General features: G+C 44.1%; 1 protein-coding gene across 3 annotated transcripts in view; it reads left to right on the plus strand.

Annotated features, from left to right (window-relative positions):
* Positions 17949-26799, plus strand: part of GMEB1 (glucocorticoid modulatory element binding protein 1) — a 34599-nt gene continuing 25748 nt past the window's right edge. For 2 of the 3 annotated variants that reach the window (XR_001297168.2, XM_005676762.3), the window contains exon 1: positions 18382-24313. Coding sequence is in view for 2 of the 3 variants with exons in the window: in XM_005676762.3 (XP_005676819.1) it covers positions 24186-24313 (128 nt within the window). In the remaining variant the exon portion in view is untranslated. Of the gene's footprint in view, positions 18064-18381; positions 24314-26799 lie in introns of those variants that run through there. The other variant, XM_018057037.1, reaches the window with a different exon arrangement.

The raw sequence follows: 26799 nt of genomic DNA on the forward strand, positions 1-26799 counted from the left end.
CCCGGAAACGCGCGGCTCTTCCGGCCGGCGGGCGCGCGCCTGGTTGCGCAGGCGCGGACTGCCTTCAGACACGTGGTGGTGATGTTGCCGGGTAGTTCTGGGGTTGGGGTTTTGGCGGTTGGGGTTTTTCCTGTTTGTGACTGACTGGTAGTCTGAGCGAGCTCTGCGCCTTGTATCCCGGCGTTACTAACCCTGACCTTATTGTTTCTCCCCAGAATAGCTTGTTGTATATATTGCTAGCAAGACCGGTAATTGACGCCATCGGATGGCTTAGAGGTCGGCATTTTTGGTGGTTGTCTTTGTCGTGCCGTGAGGACAGTAATTGAAGGCGGGAGGAGAAGGGGACGTCAGAGGATGAGATGGTTGGATGGCATCACCGACTCAATGGACAGGAGTTTGAGTATACTCCGGGAGTTGGTGATGGACAAGGGAGGCCTGGCGTGCTGCAGTCCATGGGGTCGCAAAGAGTCGGACACGACTGAGCCACTGAACTGAAACTGAATTGAGGACAGTAGTATCTCCTGGGACCAACACTCCAAAGATACCTACTTATTGGACGTCAACCGGAGAAACGCGACAAAAAAGAATGGTTTATGGCTGTGGTTTGGCAGTTAATAACAATTAAGCGCTTACTATTCACCAGGAACTTTTTATAAACACCTTACCGTCGCTAAGTCATTTAACGATTTAAAGAAACTTGTGAGAGGGACTTACCTTGTGGTCCAGTGGGTAAGACTCCGCGCTCTCACTACAGGGGGCGCGGATACTATCCCTGGTAGGGGAAGTAAGATCCGCGTCCTGCGGGACGCATCCAGAAGAAAATAAAGGAAACCTGTGAGAGATTAACCAAATTCTAACTAATAAGTTCAGAGGCACAACTGGAACTCAGAATTCTCACCCTGAAGCCTGAAGTGTCTAATCATTAGAACTGATGCTTTCGGTTACTTCATTTATCAAATAAATGTCAAATGCTTGGTGAGAACTGCTGAATTCCTGCTAGATGCTAGAGTTGTAAAGAAGACCTTATTCCAGCCTGAGTGCCTTCCAGCCCGAGTCCCTCCTGGAGCCCAGGTCCCCGAACTAAGATGGACGAGAATCCACAGACAAAAAGTAGTGTACAAAGTGCTGTGATAGCTTAGTGAGCAGCAGTACTGTCAGCATGAAAAGCTGCCTCCCACCAGGAATGGTACAGCAACTTGTTCTCCCTGTCTTTGTATATTGCCAAACTCATGCCACCAAACTCCCAATCCACCGGTAACCGTGCCGCAGATCTAGATTCACAGATTTCAGGCGGCTTCAGCATTAGGCGCCAAGCTATGGTACTAGTCTAATTTCTCTGCCACTGCTCTCTTCATTCTCCTAAGGGTCTGGCATTCCATTTTTGTTTTTGCACTCTGTCCTTTTAAGACCCAGTTTACTTTTTTTCTGGGTCTTAATTATTCTTTTTAATTTTATTTTTTATACAGTTTTAAAGGTTACACTCCATTTAGTTATTACAAAATATTGGCTATATATCTCCCATGTTGTACAATACATTCTCGTAGCCTCTCTTACACCTAGTAGTTTGTACTTCCCACTTTCCTACCCCTATATCGACCCTCCCCTCTCCCCATTAGTAACCACTAGTTTGTTCTCTAAATCTATGAACCTGCTTCTTTTTTGTTATATTCATTAGTTTTTTGTATCTTTTAGATTCCCCATATAAGTGATATCATACAATATTTGTCTTTCTCTGACTTATTTCACTTAGCATAATGCCCTCCAAGTTCATCCAAGTTGCTGCAAATGGTAAAATTTCATTCTTTTTCTAATGGCTGGGTAATATATATATAATCCATTCATCTGTTAATGGACACTTAAGTTGTATCCATATCTTGGCTATTGCAAATAATGCTGCTATGAACATCTTGGTGCATGGATCTTTTCAAATTATTGTTTTTTTTGGATACATACCCAGGAATGGAATTGCTGGGTTTTATGATAGTTCTATTTTTAGTTTTTTGAGAAACCTCTATACTGTTTTCCACAGTGACTGCACCCCTCTGGGTAGGAGGCAAGATAAACACAAAACTGTTAATAGTAGTTTGGGAAAACCATTCTCACACTTCTGTACAGTATCAATTCTCCCTTTTCTGTACTATGTCAATTTCTTTCCAATTACTTTTTTGTATTAAAAAAATGAAATATACATGAATGATTCCAATTTTATGCCTTTCTGGAAAACACAAAACTACAGGGCCAGAAAAGAGGTTGCCAGGATTGGGGATGGGAGGAGGGGTTGACTAGAAAAAGGGACAAAGGGACTTTTTGGGGTGATAAAAATACTGATTGTGATAACAGATTCATGTCTATATGAGTTTGTTAAAACGCATAGAACTGTATGATAAAAAAGTGAATTTACTGTATATAAATTATACCTCAATGAACCTAACCTTAGGGCTCCCCCTCTGTGGCTCAGCGGTAAAGAATATGCCTGCAGTACAGGAGACACAGGAGACCCGGTTTCGATCCCTGGGTGGGGAAGATACCCTGGAGGACTGCATGGCAACCCACTCAGGTGTCCTTGCCTGGAGAATCCCATAGACAGAGGAGCCTGGCAGGCTGCAGTCCATGGGGTCGCAGAGCCAGAAAGACTGAAGCAACTTAGCACGCAAACCTGACTTTAAGAAATGTCAGAGAAATTACAGAAAGCAAGGACTATATTTTTAAAATAGTCTTAATTGCACAAGTGACAAAATACATAATAAAATAATCGTTATGGGTTTTTAACAAAACGTTATAAGTAAATCTAAAGTTTTGTGTGTCTGTGCCCAGACTCCTTTCCTCCTTTCCAGCGTTAATCATTAATATGTTTTAATACAAATATGTAGCCATAAAAAATAAAGCACTGGGTTTTGTATGCACACGTGTGCTTTTTATTACGTCAATGATATCATGCGGTACCCTATGCAACACATTTTTCGCTCAGTTTTAAAATATTTGTTGATAAAGCACAGTAGTTTTTGTTTGCTTACGTTAATGGTATCACGCTGTACCTTATTCTACTGCTTTTATCAATCTGTGTATTTTGATGTCCAATTTACTCCTTGGAAGTGCAGCAGTTGGCATTCCACTTTATAAACCCACCACATTCTGCTGTTCCGTTGCTGCGTAGGTGAAGATTAAATTGCTCCCAGTGTTTTGATCTTACAGTGATCCGACGCCTCCAGTGCTCCTGTGGCCGCTTCGGGGTGAACGCCTAGGAGTAGCACAAGTTGTGCATTTTCAATTTTAGTAGGGTGAGATTTGAGTCTTCCCCAGATAGGTACGTGTATCTACCGGAAAGTCAGTCTCGCAGCGCAGCTCACGCGCAGTGGAGAATCACGCTCCTCCCTACAAACCCCTCCCCTACGCCTCCCTAGGCACCCACAGGCACCTTCCCAGCAAGCACCGCGCATATTTGCATACGACTCAAGTCTCGGCTTTTATTTTAAATAAAAAATCCAAAGACAGATGATAGAGTCTATTTATGAAGACTTCTCTCCCTTTCAGAAGGGTCTGCCGTTACATCCTCAACTTTGGGAACTCTGAGTGGAAAACTGCATCGACTTTATTTTCACCTTTATCATAAAAGGGGTTTGCCGACACTGCCACCCTGCTTTGGAACCCGGCAAAGCAAAAAGGGCTTCTGTCGTGAGTGGCACACGTAGGGCAGCTCGTTTGCTCTACGTGCGGAATCGACATCAAGAGATTTCGGAAGCATAATTTTTGCTATTGGGGCAGCTGGTGATCGTTGGTCCTGGCGCCCCTACTTACGGTATTTACAAAGAAGAAATTGAAATTACTCGTTGTGTTCTTGTCGACAGGGCGGTTTTTGCTTTTATGTATGTCGTCCTTCAAAAACTTCGATTTTTAAGTAAAAAGTTGTGTGAAGTGAACCAATATACCTTCAAGAGCTAGATTATGATTTTTTTTCATTTTCGCGAGTTAGGAGAGGAAGTGACGTATTTTTCCGCTGGACCACGCAGCCGGAAAAAATGTCTACAGTTTTCTTGGATGTTTGTTTACCAGGGCAACAGAATCATAATGCGAAGCTTATTTTGTAAAAGTTATTTTCTTACTACTACATGTATACACTATCAGTTTCTAAATTTGTGTTGATGTTCTTTCTGTAATTTCTGTCCTTTAAGAAGAATCACAACTTTAAAACACCAGGTAAGTAGCACTCTCACTGTTGATAACAACGTTTTCGCAGAGCAGCCCATTAAGAGACACAAAAGTGTAAAACCTTCAAAAAATTCATCTCACATGTTAAATTATGTTTAAGAAGGAAATTCTCTGGCGGTCCAGTGTTTTATATGCAGAGCTGCCGCTGCAGGGGGCGCAGGTGGTCCGAGAACTAGGATCCTGCATGCTGCCTTGTGCGACAAAAAAGAAGGAAAGCGGTTTTGCTACAAAGATTCATTCCATTCATTCTAACAACAAATGTGTAAGTGTTCTGCAATATAGGATGGTCCCTCCAAACCCCTGGAAGCCCAGACGTAAAGAATCTGCCTGCAATGCCGGAGACCTGGGTTCGACCCCCGGGTTGGGAAGATCTGGAGGAGGGCATGTCAACCCCTTCCAGTATTCTTGCCTGGAGAATCCCCATGGACAGAGAAGCCTGGCCGGCTGCAGTTCATGGGTCTCAAAGAGTCGGATACGAGCCACTAAGCACACTGTTCAGTTGAGTTCAGTCGCTCAGTCATGTCCGACTTTTTGCGACCCCATGAATCGCAGCACACCAGGCCTCCCTGGCCATCACCATCTCCCGGAGTTCAGTCAGACTCACGTCCATCGAGTCAGTGATGCCATCCAACCATCTCATCCTCTGTCGTCCCCTTCTCCTCCTGCCCCCAATCCCTCCCAGCATGAGAGTATTTTCCAGTGAGTCAACTCTTCGCATGAGGTGGCTAAAGTACTGGAGTTTCAGCTTCAGCATCATTGCTTCCAAAGAAATCCCAGGGTTGATCTCCTTCAGAATGGACTGGTTGGATCTCCTTGCAGTCCAAGGGACTCTCAAGAGTCTTCTCCAACACCACAGTTCAAACGCATCAATTCTTCGGCGCTCAGCTTTCTTCACAGTCCAACTCTCACATCCATACATAACTACTGGAAAAACCATAGCCTTGACTAGACAGACTTTGGTTGGCAAAGTAATGTCTCTGCTTTTGAATATGCTATCTAGGTTGGTCATAACTTTTCTTCCAAGGAGCAAGCGTCTTTTAATTTCATGGCTGCAGTCACCATCTGCAGTGATTTTGGAGCCCCCAAAAATAAAGTCTGACATTGTTTCCACTGTTTCCCCATCTATTTCCCCTAAAGTGATGGGACCAGATGCCATGATCTTCGTTTTCTGAATGTTGAGCTTTAAGCCAACTTTTTCACTCTTCACTTTCACTTTCATCAAGAGGCTTTTTAGTTCCTCTTCACTTTCTGGCATAAGGGTGGTGTCATCTGCATATCAGTAGCACACTCCAAATCAGCGCACAAGTTGGGAGTGGGATAGTTGGATCCAGGATCCCCCCTTGGATACAAAAAATCCGCAGATGTTCAAGTACCATATATAAAATGGCATAGTGTGTGTGCCTGCGCGCTCAGTTGTCTCCAACTCTTTGCAACCACACGGACTGTAGTCTGCCAGGCTCTTCTATCCATGGAATTCTCCAGGCAAGAAGACTGGAGTGGGTTGCCATTTTCTCCTCCAGGGAGGGGATCTTCCCCAACCAGGGATGGAATCTGTGTCTCCTGCCTTGGCAGGCTGATTCTTTACCATACTTGCATGTAACCTCTGCACATCCTCCAGGTATATTTAAAATCACTTCTAGATTATTTACAATACCTAAAACAAGGTAAATGCTTGTAAAATAGCTGCAGGCTGGCAGCAAAATCAAGTTTTGCCTTTTGGAACTTTATGGGTTTCTTCTGTTTTTTAAATCAGTGGTTGGCTGAATCTGGGGATGCAAAACCCAGGGATACAGAGGGCTGGTTGTATTGTTTTGCTCACTTAATGAATGAGAAAACAGAAGCTCTGAAAGGCGCCCAACACAGAGCTAGAAAGTAGCAGGGTCAAGAGATGAGTCCAGATCTTCTGAAAGGAAACTTGCTCTGACTTCACAGAGTAATATCCAAGAAAAATGTCAACCAGAATGGAATCTATTACAGATGGAAGATTTACTGGGAGAGTGAAGCTTTTTCCCTTTTATTTCTCTATATTTTCCAGTTAGTTCTCAGAAAATATGGGGTAGATGAAAAGATTAGAGAAATGATGAGGATGCACAATCACTGGAATACAAATGATGAAAAATAAAATAAAATTAAGAAAAAGAAAATCAGATTCACAAAGAAGCCAGTCAGTAAAGACCATATATTATATGATTCCTTTTACCCAAGATGTCCAGAAGAAGCAAAGCTATAGGGACAGAAAGTAGGTTAGTGATTGCCTGGGACTGGAGTTGAGAGCAGGGACTGACTACAAATGGGCATGAGGCATGTTTCTGCCGTGAAGGAAATGTTCTACAAGTAAATTATGTTGCATAAATCTATGAGTTTCCTAAAATCATTAAATTGTACACTTAAAATGGGTAAGTTTTATGTAAATTGTATTTTAATAAAACTAAATTTTCTCTTTTTCAGCAGCCTGTCTTCCTCCCGAATTTTCCCAAAGTGACTAATTCCTCCTCATTCTTTGTGTCAGTTCAAATGTCGCTTCCTCAGGGAGGCCCTCCTTGACCCACCCCCAATAGACTTACTTCTAATCATATCATAGACTCACAACAGGATGGGTTTACTGCAGGTGGGTGATGGGAGGGGAGGTGGTTCAGGGATATGGATTTTGAGAAGCTATGAAGTTTTGGTATTTTGAAGGATGGAGGGGGAAAGGGTGTCAGTTTGTCAGAGAAGTGAAAGTGAAAGTTTCTCAGTCATGTTCAACTCTTTGCATGACTCCATACAATCCATGGAATTCTCCAGGCCAGAATACTGGAGTGGGTAGCCTTTCCCTGTTCCAGGGGATCTTCCCAAACCAGGGATAAAACCCAGGTCTCCAACATTGCAGGCAGATTCTTTACCATCTGAGTCACCAGGGAAGTACAGTTTGTCAGAAGAGAGGAGGAAGTTTCCATCCTTCAGGTAGGCAAATGCCAGCATGGCTTCTCTCTTAAAACCAACCAAATCTGATTCCTGAGCTCCCCTATTGATCTGTATCTCCAATGTTGCAATCAGTGACCATTGATAAGAAATGAAGGTCACACAAAAATTGTATTCTATACACTAACTGAAAAGAAAATTAAGAAATAATTCCATTTACAATAATATTAAAAATAATATTAGAAAAAATATTTTAAAAAATAATAGAAAAAAATACTTAGGAATGTTTGTATGATACTTAGGAAATTTAACCGAGGAGAAACTTAACCAAGGAGGAGTGTAACTTGTACATGAAAACTAAAAAACATTGTTGAAAGAAATTCAAGAAGGCAGAAACAAATGGAAAGGTCATCCATGTTCACAATCTTATTAAGATGCCAATACTATCCAAAGTAGTGTGTGGATTCAATGCAAAAAATCCTGTAAAAATCTCAATGACTTATTTTGCAGAAGTAGAAAAACCCATCCTAAAATTGGTTTGGAATCTCAAAGGACTCTGAGTACCAAAAACACTCTTGAAGAAGAACAAAGTTGGAGGACTACACTTCCTGATTTCAAAACTTACTACAAAGCAAAGTAAGTAAAAATATTGTGGTACTGGTGTAAAAACACACATGCAGACCAATGGACTAGAATAGAGAGTGCAGAAATAAATCATGGCCTCAAATGATTTTTGATAGGAATGCCAAGACCATTCAATAGTGAAATGATGGTCTTTTCAGCAAATAGTGTTGGGAAAACTGGATAGCCACATGCAAAAGAATGAAGCTGAACTCTTACCTTAAACCACATAGAAAAAATAAATCAAAGATCTAAATTTAAGAGCTAAAACTAAAAAGTGCTTAAAAGAAAATAGGAAAGTTTTATGACATTGGGTTTGGTAATGATTTCTTAAATATGAAATCAAAAGTACAGGCAACAAAAGAAAACATAAGTAAACTGGACTTCATTAGAATTTACAGCCTTTGTGCATCAATAATCACTATTGATGGGCTTTCCTGGTGGCTCACCCAGTAAACGGAGATGGCAACAGCACCCCACTCCAGTACTCTTGCCTGGAAAATCCCATGGACGGAGGAGCCTGGAAGGCTGCAGTCCGGGGGTCGCTGAGGGTTGGACACAACTGAGCGACTTTCACTTTTATTTTCATGCATTGGAGAAGGAAATGGCAACCCACTCCAGTGTTCTTGCCTGGAGAATCCCAGGACGGGGGAGGCTGGTGGGCTGCCGTCTATGGGGTCGCACAGAGTCGGACACGACTGAAGTGACGCAGCAGCAGCAGCACCCAGTTAAGAATCTGCCTGCACTTGCAGGAGAGTGGGGTTAGATTCCTGGATCAGGAAGATCCCTTGGAGAAAGGAATGACTACCCACTCCTGTATTCTTGCCTGAAGAATTCCGTGGAACAGAGGAGCCTGGTGGGCTACAGTCCATGGGGCTGCAAAGAACTGGATAAGACTGAGTGACCAACATACACACAACCACTATCAATAACCACTACAGAATGGGAGAAACTATATACTGTGTCCCAGACCAACTTTTTCCTCTTCTATGGTGTCACCTCCTGCCCATGCCAGAAATTGAAACTCTAGGACTGCCAGGACCAGGCTTTGAGTGGAATCTGCGGCAGGCCTACTGTGGTAGGATCAGCTGAAGAGTTTATGTTCCATCTGGAGGAGCAGTGGGCTCCCCTACCAGCCTGCTATGGCCTTCCTAGTACATGGGGAAGGGCCCAGTGTGACCAGAGCAACCAATTTAGAAAAGGAGGCAGAAAACCTTTTATTTGATATCTCTGGATTTGTAAATGTTGATAAACAATTTTAAACAAAAACTTCAGATATCCTCTGGACCCTATGTTATCCATCTGTGAAGAGGTATGACCTATGGGTCCCTAGAAGGATAGCTTCTGGTCCCTCCTCTCTGATATCTACTTCCAGCCCAGAACACTGTCTCCAGCTGCATGGACAGCTAACTCTGCAATTATTTCATAATTTCTATCCCCACTTCCCCTTAGATTCCCATCCCCCCATCAAGCCTGCTTCTTCTCTTGTCTCTTCCACCTCTGCAAATGACACCTCCGTCACTTAGTCACTTCCCAGAGACTCCTCTAAGACCACCTCCTCTCTGAATCCCCACTTGATCTGAACCATCACCATCACCTGTTCTATTACAACCTGAATCTCCTAGTGGTCTTTTGACTTCCTGTCATGCTGCCTTCTAGTCTTCATTCTTAACTCCTCCAGTAGCCTTCCTGTCACTTAGAATTAACCTTTAACTCCTCATCCAGGTCTACAAGACCTTACATGTATTGGCACTGGGATCTTGTCTTGACTTCTTTCTGTTTCTCTGCTCCAGCCTGACTGGCCTTCTCCAAGTTCCTCCAACATGTGAGGATCTCATGGCCTTTGCCTCTGCTGGTTCCCCACAGAATCCTGAAACACTCTACTTCCGGATCTTCAGCTGGGATCTTCTCATCCTCCAGGCCTTAGCTCCTGAGCCAGCCTTCCCTGTTCACTTAACTATGTCTAGTTAGGTCCCCTCCTCAGTCATATTCTCTCTTAATCTCTCTCTGGCACATCTCCTTCATAGCCCTGGCATATCCTGCCCTTTGTCTATATCCACTTCCCTCCTTTCTTCCCAACTTCCCCTATCTTTCTACCCACCTACCCCCAACATATGCACTACACAATAGAATCGCTATGAGAACAGAGACAAAATCTATTTTATTCACTGCAGGACTTCTAGCCCCTGGACCATTGCCTGCTACATAGAGAGTACTCAAAAAAATCTTTGTTTACTCAAGACTGCCTGTACTTTTGCTTCTAACTCCCCATCCTCTGTATCACATTCTCAGAAGCCGATATGGGGACTGAATCAGAAAAAGAGGAAGTTCTTCCCGTGGGTGCAAAAGAAAAAACTCTGTGATGAATCCAGATACAGTCAAGTGAATCATCTCCTCCCCTACACCAGCCCCACCCACCCCTAATGTCCACTACTGCCACCCAAGCAAAAGGCTAACTTGCTGGTTTTGGAGTCAGAGAGGACAAGATTCAAGTCCTGCTGGCTCTGTGACCTTGAATCAATTTCTGTCTCAGCCTCAGTCTCCTCATCTGTAAAAGGAACACAATAATGGTACCCTCCTCACAGCAGGGGTTGTGAAGAGTAGATGAGGTAATCCACACTCACAGAGGGACTGGGAATCGTGTCTGGAATGAAATAAGCACTCAAATGCCAGCTGGTATTATTTTTAATACTCCAACTGGCACCACCCACCTGCCTTTCATAACAGAGCCCAGTCGTTGTCCATCAGTTGCTCAGTAGTGTCTGATTCTGTGACCCCATGGACCACAGCACACCAGGCTTCCCGGCCCTTCACCATCTCCTGGAGCTTGCTCCAACTCCTGTCCATTGAGTTGGTGATGCCATCCAACCATCTCATCTTCTGTCGTCCCCTTCTCCTCCTGCCTTCAATCTTTATCAGCATCAGGGTCTTTTCCAATGAATTGGCTCTTTGAATCAGGTGGCCAAAGTATTGGAGTTTCAGCTTCAGCATCAATCCTTCCAATAGCTACAGTTAAGACCCCCTCTGGGCCTAAGTCTCCCCACCTGTAGCTATACTTATTATTATTATTTTGGGCTATGCTGTGTGGCATGCAGGATCTTAGTTCCCCAACCAGGGATTGAACCTGCGCCTCCTGCAATGGAAGCTTGGAGTCTTAACCACTGGGCCACCAGGTAAGTCCTAGGAACTACACTTATGAGCACGTGCTCTCTACCAGGCACTTGGCTTGGGCACTGTTATGCCTGGTAGAGCCTAAATTCCCTCAGCTGGCAGCCAGCTTCCTGCCCAGGGCCAGGGACATCATAGGCATGCCCAAAACCTTGCTCTTCACTGTCTTTTATTTAATTATTTTATTTATTCATTTTAACTTTTAAAATTATTATAAAAATATACTTAACATAAAATTTGCCATGTTGAAGTGTATAGTTCAGAGGCATTAAGTACATTCATGTCATTGTTTATCATCACCAACAACCATTCCTAGAACTTTTGCACCATCCTCAACTGAAATTCTGTACCCAATATATACACTAGCTTCTCAAATACTCCCTTTACTCCGGTCCCTGCTAACCACTATTCCATTTTTTGTCTCTGTGATTTTGATGATTTTAGTTACTCCAAATAAGTGAATAGAGCTTGGACTTTGGACAGACCCACTGGGAGTGGCAGCTCTGCAACTTCTTGCACTTGTAACCTGAGGTTGTGCCCCTTAATTTCACTGAGCCTGCTTTGCCTCTGCTGAGAAAAGGGGATATCACTCCCTACCTGGAATTTTATCTATGGAAAAACTTCTAGCACACTGCACGCAGAGGAAGGGCTCAAGAAATGTTAGTTTCTTTTCCCTTCAATCCTGTCAGCAGCTAGTCTGAGGAAATCATCTTGGTTAGGCCATAGCACAGCCTGAAGTCAAGAGCCCAGATTCTGGTTCTACTGCATACCAACTATGTGACCTTGGTTTTCCTATCTATAAAATGGGGACCCTACTAGTACCTTCCAAGTACATTAACACCATGTGTTTAAAATGGGCTGGCACTTAGTAAACTTTAGCTGTTGTTATTCATGCTGCTGCTGTTGTTACTGGGCTTGGAATAGACATAGTCAAGTGCCAGCAGAGCTGTGGTTTTTCCACCTGGCTGTTCCCTAGAGTCATTGAAGGCCATTTTAGAAAATATTCATGGCCAGACTCCACCCTCACAAATTCCAGTCAAATTCATCTGGGATGGGGCTCTGGTATGGGTATTTTATAAGACCATCCCGAGTGATTTTATATGTGACCAGGGGTAGAAGTTCCCTGGTGGGATAACTAGGAGCATGGGCTCTGGAATCAACTGCCTAAGTTCAAACACAAGCTAGCCAATAAATAGATGTATGAATTTAAGAAAGTTTTTTGGTTTTTGTTTTTCTTTTTTTTTAGCTGTGTAGCTTGCATAGAATCTTAGTTTGAACTAGGGACTGAACCTGGGCCCTCGGCAGTGAAAACTTAGAGTCCTAATGATTGGACCACCAGGGAATTCCCTGAATGTGGGAAAGTTCTTAACCTCTCACGTTACACTGGGTTAATAACAGGACCTTGGAGGCTATATAGATCTAACATGCTTAGACCAACCTCTCAGCAGGCCTGATACCACTACCCCTCAGGCTCCCTTCTGTTTTCAAACCATGCAGCCATGGTGGGCCTATGTCCAGCTCATACCTACAATCTAACCAGGGGGGCCTAAGTGCCTTGAACATCCCAGATGGGGTCCTCTCCTCACCTTGCCAGCTTCCCCCAAAGTTATGTTTGGCCCTTGCACTGTTTGGCTTTTTTATTCAATCAAAATGAACAGAATTATCTCCCAAACAAAATTGTCTGCTTAGAAATCAGAGAGACCTGAGAATGCTATAGGGAAGGATAGAGGCAGACTGGTCATTCAAGTATGTCTCATATTTAAAAGAAGAAGGGAAGGAAAGGAGATGGGGTGGGGTGGGGAGGGGTGGGGAGAAGAAGGAGAAGAAAAATTATTCTCTTCAATGCTTAGGAAACAGTGTTTAAGGGAAAAAGAAGTATAACATGGATTGCATGTTCAAGATATTTCTTCATGATAAGGAAAAAATGCATAGAAAACAGATTGGAAGGAAATATATTCCATGTTAAATAAGTGTGTTTTTTCCCCTGCTTCCCCATCCTTTTATTTTTATTTATTTATTTTGACCACGCTAGGTCTTTTTCGCTGAGCTCAGCCTTTCTCTAGTTGCAGCAAGTGGGGGCTACTCCCGAGTTTCGGTGCTTGGGCTTCTCATTGCAGAGGCTTCTGTTCTTACAGAGCACTGGCTCCAGAGCACACAGGCTTCAGTAGTTTAGGTGCATGGGCTTAGTTGCCCCAAGGCACATGGGAATCTTTCCAGACCAGGGATCAAACCTGGCAGGCAAACTCTTAACCACTGAACCACCAGGGAAGACCCTCTCCATCCTATTATGTATTTTACAATTTTCTGCAGTGAAATGGGATTACAGGAAAAATAAGTGAAAAAATAAAAAGGGAAGACCCTCACATGACTTTTTCTCCTATTAATATATCATTATTATTTATTTCATATCTTGGCCCCACAGAGACTTGCAGGATCTTAGTTCCTCGACCAGAGGTGGAACCTGGGGCCCCTGCAGTGGAAGCTCAGAGTCCTAACCACTGGACCACCAGGGAAGTCCCTCTCCTCCTAAAATAATTATCTTGGTCCTTTATATCTTAGTTTCTCCTTTTTGTTAAAAATTTTTGTTGTTGTTGTACAGCAGAAACAAACACTACATTGTAAACCAATCATACTACGATAAAAAATGATAAATGAAAAAGAAAAAGTATATATATACAACAGATGAAGAAAAGATGAATAAATGCTAGAGATATGCCGTACAACATTGTGCCTACAGATAACAATATTGTATTGCACACCTAAAAACCTGTTAGGAGAGTAGGTCTCATGTGAAGTGTTCTTACTACAATAAAAAAAAAAACCACTAGTCAAAAAAATATTTTTTTGGTCAAAAAATATTGTCTCTACTCACTGTTTCTGCTAATTCTCCTCCCACTTACCATTTGAGCCACTAGAATCTGGCCTCCTTCCTAACCTCAGAGGTGACCCCATCCTTGAAGGATCAACAATGACCTCTTAGTTGCCACATCCAGTGACCTTTTTTTTCCCTAGCCTGAGCTCTCTGCATTATCTGGCATGGCTAGTGCCAGCCCCTTCTGCTGGAAGCTCCCTGCCTGCTCTCTGGGCTTTGCTCTCTTCTGTCCAGGGAGCTAATCACGCTGACCACTTTCAGTTGGTTCCTTTAGTTTCCTCAGGGCTTAATGTTGCCCAGGTTTGGGCCTCTAAGTTCCTTCCTTCTTCCCTGAACACTCTCCCTAGGTGACCCATTCACTCTTGGCCTCTTCCGTCCATCTAATTGACAAGTTTTCAAATCTAGCCCTGGATTCTTGCCTCAGGACAAGTCAATCCAACTTCCTCCTGGAGGCTTTCATTTAGATGCCCTTCAAATATCACAGACTGAAGAAGCTCAAGTAGACTTATCATTTCCACTTTCTCTCAATCCCAACTCTTCCTACTTCATTCTTTTGCTTGGGGAATAGCCTCATCCCTTTCTCTCATTCATCACATTCTCTTGGTCACTAAGACTTGTTGTTCCGACTGGAACTGTGTCCAGAGCCATGAACTCTGCCCTGCATGAGGCCTACCTGTCTGTCTTGTGGGGAGGATCCTAGTAAGATGATCCTAGTCTCCCTCACATAAGTTTCCTTGTCCTGGTCTTTCTCCTCTCCAGTCTATATCTTGTCTTTTTTTTTTTTCTGATTATTCAGTCATTTAATCAAAAAACATTTGCCACGTACCATACTCAATAGATTGACACAAAATAGGTCAAGATATAATCCAGAGGGTTTCACATTGTGGAGACTGCTATGAAAATCAGCTGGAGGTTGGGAGACAATAACTAGGACGTGGATATAGGAGCTCTCTCAGATGTGGTGCCCTGAAGAGTCTTCCAAATGAACCTGACCAGTGCCCTGATGGAAAGGGGAGCAACAGAGACAGAGCAGACTGTGGCTGGGGGCCTGCTTTAAGGTTGGGAGCCAGGGAAGGCCTGTGAGGAATGAAAGAAGAGTGAACCCTCAAAACCTGAGGGAGGAGCTTCCCAGGGAGAGAGAAGAGCCAGTGACAAGGGCCTGTGTGGGGGTTCCAGGCACACATATGGTATCCGGGGCACAGGGAGTGAGGGCAGAGGAGGGCAGGAAGAAGATCACACATGGTGGTCCTAGTGAGGGGTCTGGGTTTTTATTCTAAGTGCAATGGGAAGCTACTAAAGGGTTTTTAAACGCAGAAATCACCTACTTTGTTTCTTTAAAAGATGACTCTCTCTAGGTACCTCGGGTAGATAACATTTAGAAGGTGGGTGGACAGGGTTGCTGAGTACTAGGAATTACTTCAGTGGTCCAGGTAAGTCCTGTGGGCTGGGGCTGGGTGTTAGCAGTACAGCCAGAGAGGACTTAAACCTCCAGTCGGTCCCCACTCCTTGTAGAATACCTCTTTACTCTTTATGAGGACCATCTGATTCTGAGCCTCCCTCTTCACACTCACTTGTTCTTTTTGGAATGTTCTGCCTCACTTTTCCCTTTGATGAACTCCTGCCGCTGCTAAGTCACTTCAGTCGTGTCCGACTCTGTGAGGCCCCATAGACGGCAGCCACCAGGCTCCCCCGTCCCTGGGATTCTCCAGGCAAGAACACTGGAGTGGGTTGCCATTTCCTTCTCCAATGCAGGAAAGTGAAAAGTGAGAATGAAGTTGCTCAGTCGTGTCCAACTCTTAGTGACCCCATGGACTGCAGCCTACCAGGCTCCTCCATCCACAGGATTCTCCAGGCAAAGTACTGGAGTGGGGTGCCATTGCCTTCTCCTCGATGAACTCCTAGTCATCCTTTAAGACCAGGTGCAAATACCCCCTCATCTTTGAAGCCTTTCAGGAATCCTGCAGGGATTTGTTTGTATCTCTACCATAACACCTATCACACTGTACTGCTTTGTATGTTTACAATTCTGTCTCTGAAGAAGGTAGACCGAGAGCTTCTGGAAGACAGGGACAGGGCTTTGATAAATGTTCCATGAGTGCATGATGCATAATCAAAAGATATAGATGAAAAAAATATAGATGGTATCACTATGAAATAGTTCACAAAGGTCAAGAGTCTAGTCATGACCAGTCCCTATTATATTCAGAATCATCTGCTAATGTGTAAATTCTTGATCATAAGAATAGATATGAATGTGGATACTAAACCTCCTCATTTGATCTTGCAAACAGCCCTGAGAGATGGGCACAGTGAGAAAACTATCTTAGTTTTACAGATGAGGAAATCAAGGCATAAAGGAGATGTGACTTGGCCAAGTTCCCTGAGCTTTGATCAGTTCAGTTCAGTTGCTCAGTCGTGTCTGACTCTTTGTGACCCCATGAACTGCATCACGCCAGGCCTTCCTGTCCATCACCAACTCCCGGAGTTTACTCAAACTTATGTCCCTTGAGTCAGTGATGCCATCCTGCCATCTCATCCTCTGTCATCCCCTTCTCCTCTTGCCTTCAATGTTTCCCAGCATTAGGGTCTTTTCAAATGAGTCAGTTCTTCGCATCAGGTGGCCAAAGTATTGGAGTTTCAGCTTCAGCATCAGTCCTTCCAATGAATATTCAGGACTGATTACCTTTAGGATGGACTGGTTCAATCTCCTTGCAGTTCAAGGGACTCTCAAGAGTCTTCTCCAACACCACAGTTCAAAAGCATCAATTCTTCAGCACTCAGCTTTCTTTATGGTCTAACTCTCAAATCCATACATGACTACTGGAAAAACCATAGCCTTGACTAGATGGACCGTTTTTGGCAAGGTCATGTCTCTGCTTTTGAATATGCTGTCTAGGTTGGTCATAACTTTTCTTCCAAGGAGTAAGCTTCTTTTAATTTCATGGCTGCAGTCACCATCTGCAGTGATGAGCTTTGATAACCAAGCCTAGAATCCAGGTTGTCTAGCCCCCAAATCCTTTTCTATTGTTTGACTCCTGGGCTGCCTCGCCTGTTCTTGAATCAAGAGCCTGTAAAACTTCCTGTTACTTCCTCATGACACAGAACAGAGATGTGAGTCGTAAGAGCAGACAAGATGGGGAAGCAACTCTTTCCCCCCAACTCAAAAAAGTGCCTGCATACCACCACCTCATTCATTCTTAATAAAGGTAGCAACCATCTGAGTGCTCATAACTACACACTCCACAGAAAGAAGGACCTATAGAATCCTGGCTATACTACTTACAAGTTTGGTGACCTTGAGGGGTTCATTAATTTCTCTTGGCCTCCTGTGTTTTATCTGTAAAACGGGAGTGAAAAGGAGCTACTTAGTAGAGTTGCCAAGAGGATTATATGAGACAAAGGAATCTTCTTCAAGGTCCGGCCAAAGGTCTTCATTTTTTTTTTTAAGCTAACTTTATTTATTAGCAGAACAGATCTTAGTTCCCTGACCAGGATCAAACCTGTTCCCCTGGGCACCCCCTCTTGGAAGCAAGGAGTTTTAACTAGTGGACCTCTAGGGAAATTCCCACAAAGGTCTTAATATTTGCTAGTTATTACGACTGGCCCCAGGAACTTTTCTAAGCATTTTCAAGTATCACTTGTTTAAACGCTAGTAACAATCTATGTCCTAGACGAAATAGGGGCTTAAAGCTGTCAAGTAACCCCCAAAGAATTTATGGGTTCTGACTTGAACCCAGAACCAACTCGCAGCCAGAAAAGGCTTGGCAAACATGCATGCGTTAGAGAGGGCAAAGGAGTTTGCTTACAGACTCTATACTCAACCAGATCTTTTGACTCCAAACTGGTAGTTGGATCATCACTTTTGAAAGTCTGGTAAATGTAAGCTTCATAACCGGATCTGAGGAGTGAAAATGGGCACGCAGAGTCCTCCAAGGGGAGTCCTGACTTTGTTCCCGACTGCGGATGAGGTGTCTTTAATTTAGACCACGTTTTCCTCATCCATGAAGTGGGGTTAGAAGAGTTATTAGGGTCCCTGGCATCCCTTCCCAACACTAATTTTCCAGAGCAGGAGCTGCTCTGATAAAGGCCCCAAACTCTCCGGCTGAAGTTCATCCTCCGCGGGCTGACAATAGGGACGCGTCCCCTTTAAGGCTCCAGCTCGCCGGCGGCGGCGGCCGGAAGTGTTGAAGCCCGGCCTGGCGGCGGCGGTGGCGGTAGCGGCCGTGGCGGCCTCTGCGCATGCTCCGTCGCCCGCCCGCCCTGGCCGCTCGCCGCCCGCCCGCCCGACGGAGACGGTGAGGAGGGGGAGGGGTGGGCGCTCGGGCGCGGGCGCGGGGTGGGGTGGGGGCGGGGGGGCGGGCGCGGGGGCCGCGCGGCGGCCGGCGAGGGCGGGCGGGCGCGCAGGGGGCGGGGGGCTGCTGCCTCCGCGGGCGCCTCCCCACGCCCTGTGCGTGCCGCCGCCGCCGCCGGGGAGCGAGCGGACGTCGCGGCGCCGCGGGGGGGTGGGGGGACGCTGCCGCTGGGTCCGCCTGAGCAGCCGGGCCGCCCCCAGCGCGGCCGGCCGCGCAGCTCGGGTCCGGCCCCCGGCCGAGAGCGGCGGGGGGCCGGCGAGCCTGGCACTGGGGGGCCCCGGCGCCCCCGGACCGAGGGGCCCGGAAGTCCTCTGCCGAGGGACCAGGAAGGGCCGGAGCGACTCCGGACTGAGAGGCCCTGACATCTAGGACCCCGGGGAGGGGTCTGGGGATCCTGGGGGTATCCCTAAAGGCGGGATCCGGGGAGCACCAGGCCCTTCGATGAGGAGCTGGGGATGAGGCCTGGGTCGCGCTCGGGCTAGGGGGTAGTGGTGAAAGGAGGGGGCGGCGAAGAGTGAAGGAAGCCCGCTGCCTGCCCTGGAGGACCTCTCGGAGCCTTGGGGTTGGCAGCCAGGGCAGAGAGTGGGTTCTGCTGAGGAAAAGAGTGTCCAGGCTTCACCCGGGGGCGCCTAGAGGCCTCGGCCATTCAACCCAGGGGAAAAGAGGCAGGTGCTTCCCTGAAGGCACAGTGACAGGTCCAGTAAGCAGGGGACAAGGAAGAAGAGCTCCAAGGGAAATTGAGCAGGCCTCTACCTTCCCCTAGATGAGGGGGCGGTAGGAAGACACCTCAGAGCCTCCAGAGGAAGGAATGAGAAGGGTCCAGATCTGTGAGGGAATAAAAGAGTTTGTAGTACCTCATATAGGTAGAGAGCAAGGTGATGTGGCCTGTTGCCGGATGGGGAAACCTGAGTTTTTGAGGGCCGGAGAGATGATTGTTGGGAAGAAGGCTAGCATATCCCTGCTTTCTAAAATGACGGGGGAATTGGCCTGGTGTTTCCTAATTGAGGGGCAGGAGAGGTGAGAGCAGACTCTTGAGGGTCCTGGTGTGTGATCCATCCGGACTAAGACACGTCAAGTCTTGATCATGGGAAGCTTTGGCTGTCTAAGGAGGAGGAGGAGGCATTCTCTCAAGATGAGAGAAATTCAAAAACAGTTCCTAACAGACACAAACAGGGGCCTTAACTCTTGTTTATTTAGGAGAACCAAGAAGTGGCATTTTCCTCCTTAACCTGGAGGATTAAGGAAAGAGAGGATCAGCTAATTTTAGTCTTCACAGGATTCTTTTCTCTCTCTTTGCTTATGGAGCGTTTGGGGAACTTTTTCATTAAATTGTTGGACCTAATTTGTCAGCCTTTTATCAATTATGTGTATTTATTGTCTACTGACTTGACTTTTTTCATTAGTTACCTGTTAGTTGCTTACTCGTGTTTACAGCAAACATATTGAATAGCCAACTTGTACTCAGCTTCATGGGGTTAGTTTGGGCTGTGTTCTTGTCCTAAGAAGAAATCTCCGCAACTGTAGTAGGTTGACCCTTCAAAAAACCCTTTTTGCAATTGCTTCTCCAAACACCTTCAGAGTAGTCACTATTAAGTGATTCATCTGAAACTTCATTTGCTCCGGCTTTTTACCTCAGTGGTCCTGTGTAGTGATCTGTTGGCTTCCTTACATCTGGTAGCGCCCTGGATCACCTACGGAGTTACCATGAAACAGAATAAAGAAGGAAAAAAAAGGAGTTTTGACCTCATGTAATAATAAAATTTTTAAGTTGGAAATTTCTTAGAATAGGCTACATAGTCTACCACAATTAAAGTATGAAACAAATACATTTTGGAGTTAGAAAATTTCAGGATATATGGTATTTCTATGACTCCCTCTCAGCTACCAACTGTCATGTTCCTATGATCATGTGACACTTGTGCTTACATCTTGCCATGTTTTTTAAACTTTTCAGACCACAAAAATGAATTTAATCCGGAGTAGTTCAGCTATCATTGATTTAATATTTTGATAGTTTACGTGAATAGTCATGTAGTTAATTTCAAGGTGTCTGTCTTGTCTTTGAAAATAACTACAAATAATTCTTCCTTTTCTCAGAAGTTTGACATATTTCCCTTATGTGTGTTCTCCTAGAATTACAGAGTGTTGTATGATTCCACAATGAATACTCCAAGGTCCCATCCATGAAATACCCAAAGGAGCAACTTACTCATCTTCCCTTAGTTTTTGTTGCTATCAACAGGAGCCACTTTTCAATTTACACTCAGCTCAAAGAAATGACCTTCCAATTAGCCAGTGTAGTCTGTAGAGGTGGTTAGGGTTTCTTGCTCGAAATATGGTATTTAGGGTAGTAAGAGATATTCAACCCAAACTTGCTTCTCTGAGGAATGTAAGAATTGCCATGTGGGATCAGACCTGTGTCTCTGACTGACAATGAGAGACTTACTGTGGATGATTATAATTATCTTTTCTGGTAAACTCTCAGAAGGTTAGAGAAGCAGCCATAATATTGCTTTTGAGTTCCAAGGTGTGGGAGGGGTAAGAAGTAAAATACGAGTTCTTATTGAGGAAAGTATTAATCAAGAAGTTAGTCAACCACTTATTCAGAGTATTGTAGAAAGAGGACTCAACCTTAGGGTAGAAGGTTGAACTAGAAGCATCCTTCTAATTTTGCTTTTCTAACCCATTAATTTACCTGTGCTGTTAATTTTAACATTTAAACCACTTTTTTGAAATAATAAATTATCTACAATTGTTATATGCTAAAGTATTATATCTTTTAAATTCATTGAATATGTAATAGGATAGTACTTTACAACAAATAAGTGTCTGACAAATGTTAGCTGTGATTATTTCAGTTCATCTTACATTTTTATAGTTCAAACTTTAAAGATATCGATCAGTTCACTTATTCTAGGATTTGATGGCATTTTAAACTTCATCATATCCCTTTTGGCATTTTTTAGACTCAAATTTCCTAATCATTTAGGTTCTGTTTCTGGCCAGAGTCAGCCAAACTCATCCATTGATTTCCCATCCCCCCCTCCTCCAGTTTTAAACTTTTAATTTACAGAAGTTCAGATTGTATATTCTAGTATCTTGTCATTACTTTTTTCCTCTACTGTATGACAATGTCACATATCTCTTTCCCTTCTGTAGTTCCTTAAGAACAGATACCATCCCTTTTTATATCTAAGGAGCCTAACTGTGTCCGATGTGATTTCTCCCCATCGTTACGGCCAGTTCAAGCTTTCTAAGCAAATTTATATCCCCTAAATTAAAGATGTAGAAAGTTCTAGAAGTCTTTTAGGGTAAAGTGAGTCACTGATTGCATAAAAATTTATTACATACCTGCTGTGTACCAGATTTCCTTAGAAAGTTTTAGGTAGGCAGTTTTGTAAATAGAAGTCTGATATTTGAAAAGTATTGCACTTGTGGCCCTGGGCACTGAGCTAGCATAGGGAAGCCTGTTAAAAAAAGTAAAGATAGCTTTTCTCTCCCAGGATGCAGTCTGGTGAGGAGAGACTGACAGAGTGGGCTGATGGTTGTGACAGGGATGCTCCAGGCACTGAGGAGGCAAAAAGACCCTCTCAAATCTAGTCAAGGAAGTCAACAGATGGCCTCTCTGAGGAAGTGATGTTTTAAATGTCACAAAAGTATAGCAGTGACTTGCCAGAAAGAACAGAAAAAAAGAATTCTGGGTAGAGCAAATAAGTGTGAAGGCTCAGGTGAGGAAATATGGCATGTTTGAGAATTTGGAAAAAATGTAATGGCAGGAGCCCACAATGTGAGAAGAAGCACTGTGGGAAATGAGGCCAGCAGGGTGGGCAGGGGACAGATTTGGTGGGTTTTGTAAGTCAGGGTGTTTGCACCGTAATAGCAGCAAAGGGAACGCCCTGAAGGGTTTTTTAAGTGGGGGAAATGGCCTTTAGTTGGATCATTTTGTCTGTTATCTAATGAGTTGGAGATCCGGACCAGAGGTTAGGATACTGATGAGAAGCAGCTGGAAAAATCCAGGTAACAGTGTGTTGATTCAGCATATGATGATGGCAGCACAGATGGAGAGTGGAGGATGGTTAAAAGAGATGTATAGGTGATAAAATGGCTAGGATTTACTTGGTGGTTGGTTGAATTTAGAGGAGTCAAAAATAGCTCCTTGGTTTCTGGCTTGAGAAAATGGATGGAGGGTAGCTCCATTTATTGAGGCAGGGAACATAGGAGCAGGTTTGAGAGGGAACATGCTTTCAGTTTAAGATGCCTAAGATATTTTAAGAGGTTTTTGGATATAGGAGGTGTTGAATCCAGGAAAAAGTTTGAATGTGAGAATCATAAAGGGCAGGTCTAAGTCATATGTGAGGAATTTTAACTTGGTCAGACACAAACAAAAATTGATTGAACTGCTCTATGTCAGTGCCTGCAGTGAATACGGCTGCAGGAGACAGGATTTTTAGAGAAGCAGCACCTGTCTTCACAGTGTGGTCATGGAGGCAGATGTATGTTCAGTTACCCTCTGTACAAGGCACGGTGTTGTTAAACACTAGAGGAGAGCGGCAAGCAAGTATTGGGGGCCTACAGGAAAGAAAAGGGGGAGGTAGAGGCTTTGTGGAGGACTGAGCTGTGAACTGGGCCTTGAAGGGAGAAGGAGATGAGGGAGAAAGCAGTTTGGGCCTTACAGAATAACAAAGGTACAGAAATCTATGCATGTTACATGTCCAGAATTCAGTGAGAGATTGATGTGGCTGGATTTTAAGATTCTTGGGGTATTATAGTTACAGATAAAACTGGAAAATTTGGGGGGCCAAATGAGGGAGACTTTGAGTGCTATGTTAAATGTGTGTATTATAGGCAAACAATTGCAGTGGCAGAGCTGAAATGTGGATTTGGTCATCTTGAGTACCAAATACATATCCATTGTGGGTCTAGGCACGGTTCATTGCAGTCCTAATCATCTTCAAGTACTCACGTATCTCAGTCAACACAGTATGCTTATCTATATTCTCTTACATGACCCTCTCCTTCCTTTTCAGCTGTGAAGACTAGCAGCTGCAGAATAACTTAGGACCCTCTGAGTTTTCATTAAGATTGAAATAATGCTTTGAGTTACTTTAGAGTCAAAGATCTTTTGGTACTGGACAGTAGTTTCCCCAACAGCTCTGCAAGTGAAGTGTCAGGCAAGATCCTATCTCCATTCAGTTTGAGGCAAAGAGATATTAAGATGTTCCTGGAGATCATACAGTTGGACACAGCATTTATTAAACAGCCATACAATGCAAATCATCTTTCTTTTTCCAGCAACTTAGTTTCAGAACACTTGATGAAGTGTAATGGCTGGTTGCAAAGAAAATAGATGATTCTTCCTTTCTAAGCACTTAGGATGGAACTAGTGATGTGTTATATACCAGCTCTCTAGAATAAAAAATACCCTGATTTGTATTGCTTGCCAGTTTCTTTGGTGTATATACTCCCAGCATCACTGATTTCAAGTTACCAACTTGATGTTGCTAAACCGGGAGATGCAAAGAGATGTACACAGTTGGCGTCCCCTATGACTCAGTGGTAAAGAATCTACCTGCAGTGCAGAAGATGCAAGAAATGCGGGTTCAATCTCTGGGTTAGGAAGATCCTCTGGAGTAGGAAATGGCTACCCACTCCAGTATTCTTGCCTGGAAAATTCCACAGACAGAGAAGCTTGGCGGGCTACAGTCCATGGGGTCGCAGAGTCGGACACAACTGAGCGACTGAGCACGCAGGCACGAGCGCAGTTGGTTCTCAGGAGCTGGTGGAGCTGCCTGCAGCGTACCACTGGGTGAATCACACATGCTAAGAAAGTCTCCAGTAGGTAGTGAGTCCAAAGGCATTTCTGCGGAAAGATGTCTGCCCCTATGTCTGCCCCTTCTCACAATTCCCATCTTTTTCAGGAGACCATCATCTCCAGGATGCCCTTGGAATTAATAGTTACTATATTGCTGTTCCTTTCCTATGGTTGTCATCTTTTCAAATAAGACAAAACTACTGGTGCTTCTTATTTCTGACAGCATTCCCAGCTATCTGACTTCATGTGAAAGATGGCTAATGCAGAAGTGAGTGTCCCAGTGGGGGATGTGGTTGTGGTACCCACTGAAGGAAATGAAGGGGAGAACCCTGAAGACACTAAAACCCAAGTGATCTTGCAGTTACAGCCTGTGCAACAAGGGTAAGTGACTAAAGATTGGAATATTCTGAAAATTTTGGGGAGTTTAAAGAGTGCAGATATGATAACTTTAAGGTGGTTTAGCACAATGGAACATTCAACATCAATGCTCAGAGCTAAGTTTTCATCTCTGTAATGTATTGTGTGCTATATTTATCGTTCAGTACTTATTACAACAACTGACTGTTTCCTCGTCTCTCGCCCTCTACTCTGAATTTCTTGAGGATAAGCTACATGGTTCCCTCATCATATTTATCCACATTGTTTAGCACAGTGCCTTGGTACATGTGGTACTTTTGCCAAAAGAGATAGTTACAGTCAGAGGAGAACAGGCAAGGCAGCTATAAAAGTATTCCTACCAGAAATTCTCTGGGCCCTCATGGATGGGCAAATTATCAAGCTTAGTCTATCAAAAATATGTGTATCAATCACCTATCATCATACAACATATCACAAAGGTACTGAATGAAATATAGCACATGGTTCCCATCATCATGAAGCTTGCAGTCTAGTTGTGCAAAGCAAAAATACATGTTTATAAATAGAGTGATCACTTACATGGCAAAATCTAAGAAGTGCCAAGTGGCATGCTTAGGATGTGCTTTTGAATTCAGAGAAGTGATTCAGAAAATCACTATGAATTTGAGAGAAGAGGTAAGATTCTTAAATGGGCTTGAAAGGTAAACAGGACTTAGATCTCCAGAGAGAAGAGGGGGCTAGTTATTTTATCTTGGGGAATATATAAAAGATTTAAGGATCAGAAGTATTCTATGGGCTTCCCTAGTGGCCCAGATGGTAAAGAATTCACCTGCAGTGCAGGAGACCTGGGTTCTATCCCTGGGTTGGAAAGATCCCTGAGAGAAAGGAACAGCTACCCACTCCAGTATTTTTGCCTGGAGAATTCCACGGACGAGGAGCCTGGTAGGCTGTAGTCCATGGGGTGGCAAAGAGTCGGATACGACTGAGCAACTTTCACTAGGCAAACACACAATTGGCCCTCTGTATCTGTAGGTTCTACATCCTCAGATTCAACCAACCTTGGATGGAAAAAAAATTCCAGAAAGTTCCAAAAAGCAAAATTGAATTTGCCACACACAGGCAACTATTTATAAGCATTTACATTAAATTAGATATTACAAATAATCTTTAGTTCAGTTTAGTCACTTAATCATGTCAATCTTTGCAGCCCCATGGACTGCAGCATGCCAGGCCTCCCTGTCCATCACCAACTCCCAGAGCTTGCTCAAACTCATGTCTCTTGAGTTGGTGATGCCATCCAACTGTCTCATCCTCTGTCATCCCCTTCTCCTCCTGCCTTCAATCTTTCCCAGCATCAGGGTCTTTTCCAGTGAGTCAGTTCTTCACACAAGTGGCCAAAGTTTCAGGTGTTGAAGTTTCAGCTTCAACATCAGTTCTTCTAGTGAATATTCAGAACTGACTTCCTTTAGGATGGATTGGTTGGATCTCCTTGCAGTCCAAGGGATTCCCAAGAGTCTTCTCTAACACCACAGATCAAAAACACCAATTCTTTGGCACTCAGCTTTCTTTATAGTCCAACTCTCACATCCATACATAACTACTGGAAAAACCATAGCTTTGACTAGATGGGCCTTTGTTGGCAAAGTGATGTCTCTGCTTTTTAATATGCTGTCTAGGTTGGTCATAGCTTTTCTTCCAAGGAGTAAGCGTCTTTTAATTTCATGGCTGCAGTCACCATCTGCAGTGATTTTGGAGCCCAAGAAAATAGTCTGTCACTGTTTCTATAGTTTTCTCATCTATTTGAAATGAAGTGATAGGACCGGATGACATGATCTTAGTTTTCTGAATGTTGAATTTTAAGCCAACTTTTTCACTCTCCTCTTTTACTTTCATCAAGAGGCTGTTTAACTCTTCTTTGCTTTCTGCCATAAGGGTGGTGTCACCTGCGTATCTGAGGTTATTGATATTTCTCCCTGCAGTCTTGGAGAAGGAAATAGCAACCTACTCCAGTACTCTTGCCTGGAAAATCCCATGGATGGAGGAGCCTGGTAGGCTACAGTCCATGGGGTCTCTAAGAGTCGGACACAACTGAGCGACTTCACTCTCACTCTTCACTTTCCTGCATTGGAGAAGGAAATGGCAACCCACTCCAGTGTTCTTGCTGGAGAATCCCAGGGATGGGGGAGCCTGGTGGCTGCTGTCTATGGGGTCGCACAGAGTCGGACACAACTGAAGTGACTTAGCAGCAGCAGCAGCCTGCAATCTTGATTCCAGCTTGTGCTTTATGGCATTTCACATGGTGTACTCTGCATGTAAGTTAAATAAGCCTTGACGTATTCCTTTCACAGTTTGGAAGACACCGCAGTGAGAAGCCCATGCACCACAACTGGAGAGTAGCCTCTGATCACCACAACTAGAGAAAGTCCATGCACAGCAAAAAAGACCCAGGTCAATTAATAAATACAAATTATTGAAAAAGAAAGAAATGTTAGAAAACTATGGTTTTATTT

Source organism: Capra hircus, chromosome 2 (assembly GCF_001704415.2).
Source record: "Capra hircus breed San Clemente chromosome 2, ASM170441v1, whole genome shotgun sequence".
Taxonomy (NCBI): Eukaryota; Metazoa; Chordata; class Mammalia; order Artiodactyla; family Bovidae; genus Capra; species Capra hircus.